The 14,027-nt window shown below is 48.7% G+C and overlaps 1 protein-coding gene across 1 annotated transcript in view; it reads left to right on the top strand.

Annotated features, from left to right (window-relative positions):
- Etv6 (ETS variant transcription factor 6) overlaps positions 1-14,027 on the top strand; it is a 259,969-nt gene that overhangs the window by 210,266 nt on the left and 35,676 nt on the right. The window contains exon 4 of the mRNA XM_045139694.1: positions 2,146-2,280. Within this exon, the coding sequence (XP_044995629.1) occupies positions 2,146-2,280 (135 nt within the window). The remainder of the gene's footprint in view (positions 1-2,145; positions 2,281-14,027) is intronic.

The raw sequence follows: 14,027 nt of genomic DNA, 5'->3' as shown, positions 1-14,027 counted from the left end.
GGGTCTCCAGAGTGTGTGAGGAGGGTCTCCAGTGCGTGTGAGGAGGGTCTCCAGAGCGTGTGAGGAGGGTCTCCAGAGCGTGTGAGGAGGGTCTCCAGTGCGTGTGAGGCAGGGTCTCCAGAGCGTGTGAGGAGGGTCTCCAGTGCGTGTGAGGAGGGTCTCCAGAGCGTGTGAGGAGGGTCTCCAGAGCATGTGGGGAGGGTCTCCAGAGCGTGTGGGGAGGGTCTCCAGAGCGTGTGAGGCAGGGTCTCCAGTGCGTGTGAGGCAGGGTCTCCAGAGCGTGTGAGGCAGGGTCTCCAGAGCGTGTGAGGAGGGTCTCCAGAGCATGTGAGGAGGGTCTCCAGAGCGTGTGAGGCAGGGTCTCCAGAGCGTGTGAGGCAGGGTCTCCAGAGCGTGTGAGGCAGGGTCTCCAGAGCATGTGAGGAGGGTCTCCACTACGTGTGCGGAGGGTCTCCAGAGCGTGTGAGGAGGGTCTCCAGAGCGTGTGAGGGGGGTCTCCAGAGCGTGTGAGGGGGGGTCTCCAGAGCGTGTGAGGGGGGTCTCCAGAGCGTGTGAGGGGGGTCTCCAGAGCGTGTGAGGAGGGTCTCCAGAGCATGTGAGGAGGGTCTCCAGAGCGTGTGAGGAGGGTCTCCAGAGCGTGTGAGGCAGGGTCTCCAGAGCATGTGAGGCAGGGTCTCCAGTGCGTGTGAGGCAGGGTCTCCAGAGCGTGTGAGGAGGGTCTCCAGTGCGTGTGAGGAGGGTCTCCAGAGCGTGTGAGGAGGGTCTCCAGTGCGTGTGAGGAGGGTCTCCAGAGCGTGTGAGGAGGGTCTCCAGGGCGTATGAGGAGGATCTCCAGAGCGTGTGAGGCAGGGTCTCCAGAGCATATGAGGCTGGGTCTCCAGTGCGTGTGAGGTAGGGTCTCCAGAGCGTGTGAGGAGGATCTCCAGAGCGTGTGAGGAGGATCTCCAGAGCGTGTGAGGCAGGGTGTCCAGAGCATATGAGGCAGGGTCTCCAGTGCGTGTGAGGAGGGTCTCCAGAGCGTGTGAGGAGGGTCTCCAGAGCGTGTGAGGCAGGGTCTCCAGAGCATATGAGGCTGGGTCTCCAGTGCGTGTGAGGCAGGGTCTCCAGAGCGTGTGAGGAGGGTCTCCAGAGCGTGTGAGGGGGGTCTCCAGAGCGTGTGAGGCAGGGTCTCCAGAGCGTGTGAGGGGGGTCTCCAGAGCGTGTGAGGCGGGCCTCCAGAGCGTGTGAGGCAGGGTCTCCAGTGCGTGTGAGGAGGGTCTCCAGAGCGTGTGAGGGGGGTCTCCAGAGCGTGTGAGGCAGGGTCTCCAGAGCGTGTGAGGCAGGGTCTCCAGAGCGTGTGAGGAGGGTCTCCAGTGCGTGTGAGGAGGGTCTCCAGTGCGTGTGAGGCAGGGTCTCCAGAGCGTGTGAGGAGGGTCTCCAGTGCGTGTGAGGAGGGTCTCCAGTGCGTGTGAGGAGGGTCTCCAGTGCGTGTGAGGAGGGTCTCCAGAGCGTGTGAGGCAGGGTCTCCAGAGCGTGTGAGGAGGGTCTCCAGAGCGTGTGAGGAGGGTCTTCAGAGCATATGAGGCAGGGTCTCCCCTTGTTCACCTCTGCGCTTACCAGGCTCTCTGGTCCATGAGCGTCTGGGCAGTTCTGTCTCCACCTCCCATCTTACCACCAGCATGCTGGGATTACAGAAGCCCGCCACAGTATCTAGGTTTTACGTTAGGTCTGGGATCTGAATTCATGCTTATGCAGTGGGAACTTTATCCACTCAGCCATCTCCCAGCCCTAATATTTATTATACCTTCTGATCAGTTCACGCCGCTGGTTGCCCTCCCTCTGGCCCCCACGGATGTTCCAATCGTATTGAAAAGGGTTTGCTTGAGTGCAGTGGCACAGCAACGTGGAACGCTGAGTCAGAAAGATCGCTTGAACCCACCAGTTCAAAGCCAGCCCAGACAGCATAACAAGTCTCCCATCTCCAAATAATAATAATAATGATTTCAAAAACTCACACTGCCCTGGCATTCTCAAATCCAGGTGCCTTCTGTCTCCAGTGAGCATGCGTGTCTTGTTCGAGTCTGTTCCTTCCACAGCTCCGGGCCGATAGCTGCGTCTCAGTCAGAAGCTGGTGAATGAAGTGTTCCCATTCCTTTTCCTCTCCAGGCGATGTGCTCTATGAACTCCTTCAGCATATCCTGAAGCAGAGGAAACCTCGCATTCTGTTCTCACCGTTCTTCCACCCTGGAAACTCTGTCCACACACAGCCCGAGGTCCTTCTGCACCAGAACCACGAAGAAGGTACTGGAGGAGGCTTCCCAGGACGTGAAGTGTTCAATGGATAAGGTGTTCTCCTTCATGGAACTTGGTTCTGTGTTCTGCAAACGTGTAGTGAGTGCCTACGGTGTGTAGGGCCCTGGGGGAGATGCCTGCATGAATAAGGTGCATCCTCTTAGCTCTCTGAACTGAAGCTCACAGTCAAAGGAAAGTAGTGAGGAAGGGGACACAGACACGTAAACACGTGTATAATGGTAGGCACCACAGGGGTTTGATGGCAGGGGAGATGAGGCCCTGGCACAAGAAGCCGGGTCAGCTCCCTTAAAGGAGGGGTGTCTGGAAGACTCCTTGAAGGTCTAGCAGCGTTCTGATAGCAGCAATAAAGTCAGGAACATTCCAGGCAGATAAAATGACCTAAGGCTGGGCCAAGGGCTGGTAGCAGAGAGCAGTTAGGTGATTTGTACAGTGAAGACCTTTTACCATGAAAAGTGTGTATGTGTGCGTGTGTGTGTATCAGATAGAATGAAATAAATAAGCCCTATTAAGCCACACCACCCTCCTCCTGTGGTGATGACCACTCTGTGGACCACAGAGCTACTCCAAGGGGGTTAGATTGGAACCAAAGCATGGAGAGCTGAGGTGTTTTGGCTGCGCAGGAAAGTAGTCAGGTGTCACTGAAGATGTTTGAGCAAGAGGGTAATTAAAACTTGGGAGAAGGAATAAAAACAAGCTGTGGGAGCCTGAGTCAGGGCTTTCTTCATCACATACCAAAGGAGGATTGCTGGAGTGTCCTCTTTGTCAAGGCAGCTCTGTGGTGTCACAGGAGTCATAAAAGCACTAGTAGATAGCACAAGACTAGACCTGAAATGTGGCCCTGGGCTGAGGTTGGAAGCAGGTGTCTGGGCACAGGGGCATGAACATGCGGGAGAGCCGTGCCATTGAGCAGCTGAGTGCGCTTGACCCTCACCTCCAAGAGCCAGTGGGTCTGTGTCCTGCTGCCCCGTTGACCAGACAGCACGTGTGCACATGTGCAAACGTTGCAGTGTGCCTTTTCCTCGTGGGCTTTGCCTGCAACTGCACTGCTGGGGTCCCCGTTCCTTGGGAGATTGTCTTCAGTGAGTGGCTCATTCCAAGTACAGGGCTGGTACCCTAGTTTTGTGTTTGGTCTGTTAAAAACTAAGAAGTCTTAGCTGGGTGTTGGTGGCACACGCCTTTAATCCCAGCACTTGGGAGGCAGAGGTAGGAAGATCACCATGAGTTGAAGGCCACCCTGAGACTACTGAGTGAATTCCAGATCAGCCTGGCCTAGAGTGAAACCCTACCTCCAAAAAACCAAAAACAAAAAAACTTTTGGGAGCTGGGTATGGTGGCACACACCTTTTATCCCAGCACTTAGGAGGCAGAAGTAGGAGGATCCATGAGTTCAAGGCCACCTGAAACTACAGAGTGAATTCCAGGTCAGCCTGAGCTAGAGTAAGACCCTACTTCAAAAGAGCAAAAAATAACAACAACAAAAAAAAAAACAAAGAAGTCTTATGTTTATTTTATTTTTAAAAGTTATTTTGTTTGTTTTTTAAGGTAGGGTTGACCTGGAATTCACTATGTAGTCTCAGGCCAGCCTGAAACTCAAAGTGATCCTCCTACCTCTGCCTCCTAAGTGCTGGGATTAGATTAAACACATGGGCCACCATGCCCAGCTGTAATTTTTTTTTTTTTTTTTTTTTTTTTTTTGGTTTTTCGAGGTAGGGTCTCACTCTGGTCCAGGCTGACCTGGAATTAACTCTGTAGTCTCAGGGTGGCCTTGAACTCACGGTGATCCTCCTACCTCTGCCTCCCGAGTGCTGGGATTAAAGGCGTGCGCCACCACGCCCGGCTAATTTTTTTTTAATATTTCATTTATTTACTTATTTAAGAGAGAGAGAGAGTGAATATGGGTGTGCCAGGGCCTCTAGCCACTGCAAATGAAATCCAGATGCACACACCATCTTGTGCATCTGGCTTTACATGGGTCCGAGAGAACTGAGCCTGGGTCCTTTGGCTTTGCCAGCAAGTACCTTAATCTCTAAGGCATCTCTCCAGCCCTAATGCTTGCTTTCTTTCTTTTTCTATTCTTTTCTTTTCTTTCTTTGGAGGTAGGGTCTCACTCTAGCCCAGGCTGTCCTGGAATTCATGATGTATTCTCATTGTGATCCTCCTACCTTTGCCCCCAGAGCCTAATATTTTCTTTTTTTAATTTTTTTGTTTATTTATTTGAGAGCGACAGACACAGAGAGAAAGAGACAGATAGAGAGGGAGAATGGGCATGCCAGGGCCTCCAGCCTCTGCAAACGAACTCCAGACGCTTGCATCCCCTTGTGCATCTGGCTAACGTGGGTCCTGGGGAATCGAGCTTCGAACCGGGGTCCGTAGGCTTCACAGGCAAGCGCTTAACTGCTAAGCCATCTCTCCAGCCCTAATGTTTTCTTAATTAGCACTTTACAAAAGAAAGCCTGACTCCAGGTGACACATGAGAGCCACCTCATGCCAGGCCTTTTGCAGCAGCCCCTTGCACCTCCACGATGGAGAATGATGATCACAGCCCCTGCTTCTCATCCTCCTAGTTGCTAAAGCAACTCACTTCCTGACATTAGCAGCTAGCCCTCTCCCAAGTCGGCTGGGTGATCTTTGTCTCTTCAGCCCTGTTCACTTCCTGCTTGTAGGCACTACAGAGTGGTAGGTTTGCTGAAGCTTGACCATAGGCAAGCTTGTGTCCCCTAGCCTACCTCCTCAGATCTGAAGATATACAATAGGCTCTTTCTTTCTTTCTCTTGTTATTCCGGGGGGTAGAGGGGAATCCCATTTGGAATGTCTCCCTGTTTTCTTCCCAAACATGGTTGGAAGCATATGGTCTGCTTCCCTCTTTCTCCTGACCTGAGTTAGTTCAGAAGCGGGTGTGTTTGTTGTTGTCATGTGCTGGGGGCTTTCAGCCGAACCAGCTCACTGACTCTGAGCTGTGTGCACCGTAATAAGCTGTGTGCACGTGTGTCAGTGGTGAGCTCCAGGCGTGAGGGGACTGAGCTAATGAGGTCAAGTTCAAGATCTTCATCGCCTTTCAGACCAGGTAGCTCTGTTTCAGTTCCAGCCCTTAAAAGTACCCAGTGCATTCCCAGAACTGCCCCTTCCTGCTGATGGCCAGGAAGCAAGGTTGGAGCCTGTTTTCTGCTCCTTTGTCTGTTCAAGACCTGGTGTGTGCTCCAAGGACAACAGAGGGCCACAGCGTGGATCTACACCAAGTAGCACCAATGGAAAGAGCTGTCTAGGACAGAGAGGTGGTAAGAATAGGCTCTCTTTTATTTATTTATCTATTATTTTTAAAAGGGAGCGAATTGGTGTACTAGGACCTCAGCCACTGTAATGAAACTCCAGACACGTGTGCCACCTAGTGGACATGTGCAACTCTTGAGTTTACCTCACCTTTGTGCGTCTGGCTTACGTGTGGCCTGGAGAGTTGAACATGGGTCCTTAGGCTTCACAGGCAAGCACCTTAACTGCTAAGCCATCTCTCTAGCCTGTCTCTCATACTTTTAAATGTATGGGTGCCCTTGGTGACCAAGAGATGGAATAGAGTGGTGAATGGGTCAGTATAGTTTCCCAATATTCAGCCTCTTTCCTTCTCCAAAAAGGAGGGAAAAATAGATCTAGCTCAGTATGCATAGTCTTAGGAATCCACAGCTGAATTTAGGAAGGTCAGCAGAGGACTTGTATGGGTCTATGTTAACAGAAGGACCTGGTCCTGGAAAAAAAAGTCTGTAAGGGGAAATTGTATATAGTAAATGTTATTTCCTTGATGATTTATTTTACATAATTAGGGACACACTTAAAAATATGTTGGCCCAAGACTGCTTATGTTGCTACCAACTTGGCTCAGAGTGTGTGTGTGTGTGTGTGTGTGTGTGTGTGTGTGTGTGTGTAGAAGTTGGGAATCCCTTGCCCAAATTCTTGGGAGAAGTGGTTCACATTTCAGATTTTATAATATTTGCTTATGCATAATGAGAGATCTCAGGGATAGGATCCAAGACTAAACATGAAATTCACTTACGTTTCACATATACCTTATACATATGGTCCAAAGATCCTTTTATACAGTGTTTTTAGTCTTAATTGCCAGTATGTCAGTGTGTTGACTGTAACCCATCCCATGAGGCCAGGTGTGGAATTTTCCACCTGTGACATCATGTAGTCACTCAAAGTTTCAAACTTTGGGGCATTTTAGAGCTGAGATTTTAAATTAAGGATGAATGACAGGGGAGCAAGAGAATGGGGTCCGGAGTGGCTCCTCCAGAGAGAGCCTGCCCGGCTCCTGCGCAGCTTGGTGCCGTGCAGAATGCAGGAGAGCTCACACACAGGCTTTGTTCAGTCCCGTGACTTCCGCTCATCCCAGCCACCCGCTTTACCAGTGTGCAGACGTTGATCATTTCACAATGGGAATTATGTCACAACACAAATGTGTCTTGTTTTATCTAGCAATAGTTTTCCTACAGATGTCGTCTGGGAGAACCTGACATGGAAATCTCTTTCCATACTAGCCAGCGCATGGCAGTGCCAGAGGCAAGAGGCTGGTGTTGGCTCAGGGCTTCCCCTCCTACCCTGGGTAGGGGGGTGACCACACTGATACCAGGCCTTTATTTTGAAAACATTCCTTATCTTACTGATGTGTTCTGTTCCGAAACCCTGTCAGGCCCTGAGCAGAGCGGTCATCAGGTTGCCAGGAACATCTAGGAAAACTGGTTTTTTCACTTTCTTCCTGGTTACTGGTTATAGGGAAGGAGGAAGAAATCTAATTAGATTGACCATAAAATGTCTCTCCCATACTGGGACACTTAGGACGGAGACATGGGGCTCCTCTACTGACTGATCTAAGACTATCCCAGACAGATGGTCTGCTGTGGTGGCAGCTTTTCATCGCAAGGTCGGTGAGGAATTCACAAGTCACGATGACAAGTTTGAAGCAGCAAATTCCTGAGTATCTCATTTGCCTTACAACTCACTCATAGGAACAGCCCAGAGCGCAAAGAACAAAAATTTGTTTATGGTCGGTGGGGCAAAGAGGCAAGAAGGGCAGCTTCCCTTTTGTGCTGGCTCACTGAAATTTCGAATGTAAGGTCCCTCTCTGGAGGACGTCCCCTCCCACTACTGGTCCACCACCATCATCAATTCCAGGTTTCCCAAGGACTGACTGCGTTGGAGGAAGGAACTCGTATATACAACTTTAATGAGATAATTAAAGATGAAGTATAGGAATCTGTTTCATAATGACAAAGTAATAGCTAACATTTATTGACTCTTTGCTGTCTTCCAGACTTTCTAAGCTCTTAAATGTTTAAATCATTTAATCTCCACCATCATCCTATAAAGAAAGCAATATTATTACCCTTGCTTTATGGATGAGGTGCTAGAGATGAACAGCAATTAAACAGTATGTCCCCAGATCGAGTAGCAAAGCTAAGATTAAGTCTAAATGAATGAACCAACATGATATTTTTCATAAGTTCTTATTGTACGTGCACTCTGAAAACAGGAGAAATGACTATAAAGAGAAGCCAGTGTTGTTTAAGATGCCAAGGTGCTCCATGGACTGGGGGATGGAATGAGGTCCCAACACTCCTGTCCACAGGACTGCCAAACGCAAACAGCAACAAAATGTCAGACAGAACTTTGGAGGCCCTGAAGTATGTCTCTTTTATGATTCATTATTTATTTTACACAGGGTCTTTAGGTGAACTCTAATTGACTGTGTAATTGAGAATGACCTTGAACTTCGGATATCCTGTATCCAACTCCTGACTGCAGGGCTTACAGGCGGGTGTGCCACCACACCAGGCTATGGTGCTGGGAACTAAACCTGGGGCCTGGCGCATGCAAGGCAAGTGCTGTACAAACTAGGCTGCATCACCATCTAGGTCATGGTTTTAAAAACTCACTCTAAGCCAGGCATAGAGGCACACACCTTTAATCCCAGCACTCGGGAGGCAGAGGTGGGAGCATTGCCATAAGTTCGAGGCCGCCCTAAGACTTCAGAGTGAATTCCAGGTCAGCCTGAGCTAGAGTGAGACCCTACCTCAACAAACCAAACCAAACCAAACAAAAACTCACTCTAAGTTGGGCCAAATGACCCTTCAGAGATGATGGCCTTCCTTGGAATGAATGGACTCAGCATGATGAAAATCCCCCATCGTGTGAGACTCTTGGGTTCCACCTGGGCACTGGCAATAGTACTGCCTGTCACCGCCTTGGGAACCAGCACCTCGATGCCGCTCCCTCCTTACAGCTTATACGAAGCCACCAGTAGAGGAAACCTTGGCTGCCCAGACCGTGTCCTATTACCCATGGTAGAAATCACCCTTCTTCTCTAACCTAACTGGAATAGTGACGGTGAACGAAATGTCAGGGAGCCCACCATCCAGAGAGTGACGTTTCTGTTTCACATTTTAAATTTTTTGTTTTTATTTTTACTTATTTATTTGAGAGCGACAGACAGAGAGAGAGAGGAGAGTGGGCACTCCAGGGCTTCCAGCCACTGCAAACGAACTCCAGATGCGTGCGCCCCCTTGTGCATCTGGCTAACGTGGGTCCTGGGGAACCGAGCTTTGAACCAGGGCCCTTAGGCTTCACAGGCAAGCGCTTAACCACTAAGCCATCTCTCCAGCCCTCTGTTTCATGAGCATTGTGGAACATGTGTATACCACCTGGGTTCAAATCCCTGCTCCCCAGTCTACCAGCTGGGCATCTTCAGACAAGTTACTTCTCCATGCAGCAAAGAAGGAAATGAGCCGGACCCACATCATACTGTTAGACTGAGGCAGGAAGAGTCTCTTTGGGACATGTCCTCGAAATGACACCTAGCAACTAGCACTCAAAAAACCATTATTTGGTTTTTCTTCCCATTTCTCAGTTGAGCTTTTTCCTCCTTTTTGGTAAATTTTTATTTTTTAAAAATATTATTTATTTGAGAGAGATACAGAGAGGGAGAGAGAATGGGCCTGTAGCCACTGCCAACAAACTCCAGACACATGCGCCACCTTGTGCTTCTGACTTACATGGATCTTGAGGAGTCAAACCTGAGTCCTTTGGCTTTTTTAGGCAAATGCCTTAAACACTAAGCCATCTCTCCAGCCCTTAAATATTTTACTTAATAGAGGGAGAGAGAGAATGAGAATGGAAGCACCAGAGCCTCCTGCCTCTGCAGACAAACTTCTGCAGTACGCACCACTTTGTGTGTCTGGCTTAAAGTAAGTGCTGGGAAATCAAACTCAGTGCCTTTAACCACGGAGCCATTTCTCCAATTCCCGGTAAATTTTTGTGATAAAATGCACATAAGTTTTACTGCTTCATCCACTTTAAATATTTAGTGTATGTATGTATGTATGTATGTATGAGAGAGAGAGAGAACAGAGAATGGGTACTCCAGGGCCTCTAGCTGTTGCAAACAAACTCCAGATGCATGCGCCACCTTGTGCATCTGGATTACGTGGATCCTGGGGAATCAAACCCGGATCCCTTGGTTTTGCAGGCAAGTTCCTTAACCACTAAGCCATCTCACCAGCCCGCTCACCCACTTTAAAGTATAGTATTCAGTGAGATGAAGAGAAGGAAGTAAGTGGTATATGTAATGTGGCTCGATTTTTCTTTGCTTCCAATTCTAAATTTCTTAACCATTTTCTTTACTGCAACCCTATGTACTTGGCTCAAGTACATTTGTGCTCCAATGCATAGAAAGGCCTGTTGCCTCCCATTAGACACCTGCGTGGGTTAAATGGGTCCATCTGCATCACAGTTGTTACAGGGAAGTATATTTAAAGTCCCAGTCTTTGGTGCTTACAGGACATAGCCAGGCTGGCAGTCAGTGCTGCTTGTTTTATCTCCTGGCCCATGGTACGTGGTGGTGACCCTCCCTTGTGGAGCCTTGCTGTGAAACTGCCAACGGTCTCCTGTCACGTTTAAGGATGAGATCAACCTTCTTGCCCCCGTTCCAATGCTGTGATTCTTGAATTTGGCAGCCGGTCATGAGAGGTCAGCTCTCCACTTCCTGTTCCCACTTGAAGGATGAGAAAATGCAGGCTAAGACCCTCTGCTTCCGGTTCAGCCTCCTCCTTCAGGGTCCAAGAAGCATGAGCTTTGTTTTCCTAACCACTGCAACAAAGTCGTGCATCTGTGGTGTTCGGGGTCTCTTGGCATCTCCCGAGAGCCCTCAGCCTTTTTCTCTCCAGCTGCCTTTTGGGTTAGGCTTTCAGCGCCGGGCTAGCTTGATTCTTCAGCCCCGAGTTTCTGGGACAATTCCTTTGTGCATGAATAACTCTCCCAAGATAGGCAAGATGTCTCCAAGAAATTTCCTTTGACCTCCCCCCTTCTCCCCCCCCCCCCCCCCCCCCCCCCCCCGCAGGGAAATACCATCTCATCCCTTTGAGATAAGGAGACTGGGGCAGTTGACTTTTATCTCCAAAGAAGGAAGTTCTCCCTTAGGGACTATCTCATTGGCTGTCCCCACTGCAGGACTTTTCATCTTTGTCTTTGTGCCACCCTGACTCCACTCCCTCTAAGAGGTTGACAGGTCAACCCCTGCAGGTCTAACTGATGCATTCCAAATCTGACCCCTTGATTTATTTTTTTCAATATTTATTTATTTTCAAGGAAAGAGAGAGAATGAATGGTCACGTCAGGGACTCTTGCCACAGTAAACAAATTTCAGATGCATGGGCCACTTTGTGCAGCTGTTTTTATGTAGGTACTGAGGAATTATACTCTGGCTTTCAGGCTCTGGAAGCAAGTGCCTTTAACCACTGATCCGTCTCTCCAGCCCCTAGGTGTTTTTTTTATTTATTTGCATGTACACATGTGGTTGGGGTAGGGAGTAGTCAGGGTATTTAGTCTGCAAACAAGTGCCTGTCCTTTTTTATTTTATTTATTTATTTATTTATTTAAGAGAGAGAAAGAGTGAAGCAGATAGAGGGAGAGAATGGGCACACCAGGGCCTCTAGCCACTGTGAACGAACTCCAGATGCATGTGCCCCCTTGTGCATCTGGCTTACGTGGGTCTTGGTGAATCTAACTGGAGTCCTTAGGCTTCACAGGCAAATGCCTTAACCACTAAGCCATTTCCCCACCCCAGTGCCTGTCCTTTTTTATGTGGGTGGCTGGGAAGTTGAATCCCAGATGACAGGCTTTGCAAGCAAGTCCCTTTAATAACTGAGCCATCTCACCAGCCCCTGATTTCTGTTTAGTTTTTAAATTTTGAGACAAGGTCTTATGTAGCCCAGGCTAGCCTCAAACTCACTGTTGTCGTCAAAGATGACCTTGACCTTCTGATATTCCTGCCTCTACTCCTGAGGGCTGGGATTACAAGTGTACACCACAGTGCCCAGTGTTCTGGATTCAAACTCAGGGCTTGTGCATGCTGGGCAAGCATTCTGCAAACTGAACTACAATTTACTTTCCTCAGCTGCTTGACTGAGACTGAGGCAGGCCTCTCCAGTTAACCATTAATTAAAAGCTAGACATGTGGGCTGAAGAGATTTCTCAGCAGTTAAGGCACTTGCCTGTAAAGCCTAAGGACCCTGCTTCAGGTCCCCCATGCCCATGTGAAACCAGATGCACAAGGTGCCGCATGTGTCTGGACTTTGTTTGCATTGGCTAGAGGCCCTGGAGAACCCATTTTCTCTCTCTCTCTTTTTCTCTCTGTTCTCTCTCTGCAAATAAATAAATAAGAGCATTTAAAAGCTAGACATGAAAAGCCAGGAGCTGGAAACTAGTCCCCTGTGCCACCCCCACCTGCAGATTCATAGACAACTTTGTACTGACCCACTGAGAAGTGACCTGATTGGAAGTGGCCTTCTCTGGCCTGAAGCAAGGAAGGTGGGGCCTCAGGATGCTGCGTGTTAACCATGTTGTTTCTTCTGGGTCGTTTCATCCTATGTGCATATAATTCCAAGGATTTGCAGAGGGTTTATAGCTGGTGACTTCGAACATATGTAAATCATACACTCCAAATTAGTGAGGTTTTCTTCTCTGACTCTCCAGTGGCGTTCAGTTGATGGGCAGGCTGGAATGGGCTGGTAAAGGGTCACTGGACAGTCTGCCACCCAGCAGAAACTGAACCGTGAGCAAAAATGTTGGGCACAGGATGGCACAGCAGTTTGCTAGTCCAGTACAATGGGGCACCACAAAGGAAATAGCTACACCAGTCCGTTACCCCTCAGATCTGGAGCCAGGAGGCTAAGGTCAGGGTTAGCCAGGACTGGTTCCATTGAGCGTGGTGCAGGCTCCTACTGATGGCTTGGAGATTCCTTTGACCTACGCGTCACATTGTCACTGTGTGCATGTCCCTATGTCCACAGTCCTATTTTTATAAGGACCCCTGCTATTATATAAAATGGCCTCATCTTAACTAATTACATCTTCAAGGATTTTCTTTCTAAATACAGGTACATTCCAAGATACTGGGGACTAGAAAGGACATTAACAAAGGAATGGGGGGCTTGTAATTCAACAACCCAATATAGGGATAATGGAACTTGAGTGCATGTGAAATGAATTTTAAATTTACCCCAAGTCCCTTTAACTAGAGCCTGTAGCTTTTATTTAGCTCATGATAGCATTCATAGTTCCCACTAGCCTTTTACAAAACTGCTAGGACATGACCCCTTCTGGGACAGTATGAAACACTGAAACACAAACAGACTGGGCGGGGTGACTCTTGGCTTCCTGAGCCTGGGGACAGCATGATGATGGACATGTGGTCCTAGTGTGTGACATGAGCATGAGAAACTTTCCATGACTTTTTTTTAGGTTATACTCATTCATTATGTATAACAGGATTAATTTGGGATCAATTTTGATGAATTTCAATTAGAGAAACTTTTCTAGAGGTGGAGGCAGGAGAACCAGGAGTTCATGGTCATCATCTACTGGCTACAAAATGAGTTCAAGGCCAGCCTGGGCCTCATGAGTCCCTGTATTAGTTACTGTTCTATTGCTGTAACAAAATACCTGCCAAGAGCAAGGACGAGTTTGCTTTGGCTCACAGTTTGAAGGGATGGTCCACCACGGGTGGGAAGGTGTGGCAAGGAACATGACTGGCTGGTCACATGGCTTCCACAACCAGAAGCAGAGATGAATGCTGATGCTCAGCTCTTTCTTCCTTTTTCAATATATTTTATTTATTTATTTATTTATTTGCAAGAGAGAAAGGGGCAGAGAATGAGAGAGAACGGGCACACCAGGGCCTCCAGCCACTGCAGACGCGCCCCCTTGTGCATCTGGCTTATGTGGGTCCTGGGGAATCGAACTGGGATCCTTTGGCTTTGCAAGCAAACACCTTAACCCCTAAGTCCTCTCTCCAGCCCCTCTTTCTTCTTTTTATTCAGTCTGTGACCATGGGATGCTGTCACACTCAGGGTAGCTCTTCCCACATCACTAAAGCTTGTCTGGGCACACGCTCATAGACATACCCCAAGGCATGCTTCCATAGTGATTATAAAGTTGACAATCAGGATTAACCGCCACAGACCCTGTCTCAGAAAACCACAGAGAGAGAGAGAGAAAGAGAGAGAGAGAAACTTTCTTAGCAAAAGGAAAAGGAAATCCGGCCTTTTTAAAATAATTTTCCTGCTTTGTCTTGACTATTTAATATGGAGAGTGGGATCCTGTTGTCTTGGGAGGTCGACAAAGAAAGTCTGGGATCGGACAACTCAGCCAGAAGGACAGTTGTCTGCCAGCTGTGGGCTTCCTCCCTGCCT

Source organism: Jaculus jaculus, chromosome 23 (assembly GCF_020740685.1).
Source record: "Jaculus jaculus isolate mJacJac1 chromosome 23, mJacJac1.mat.Y.cur, whole genome shotgun sequence".
In the NCBI taxonomy this organism is placed as follows: Eukaryota; Metazoa; Chordata; class Mammalia; order Rodentia; family Dipodidae; genus Jaculus; species Jaculus jaculus.
This window is presented reverse-complemented; position numbering and strand designations above follow the sequence as displayed.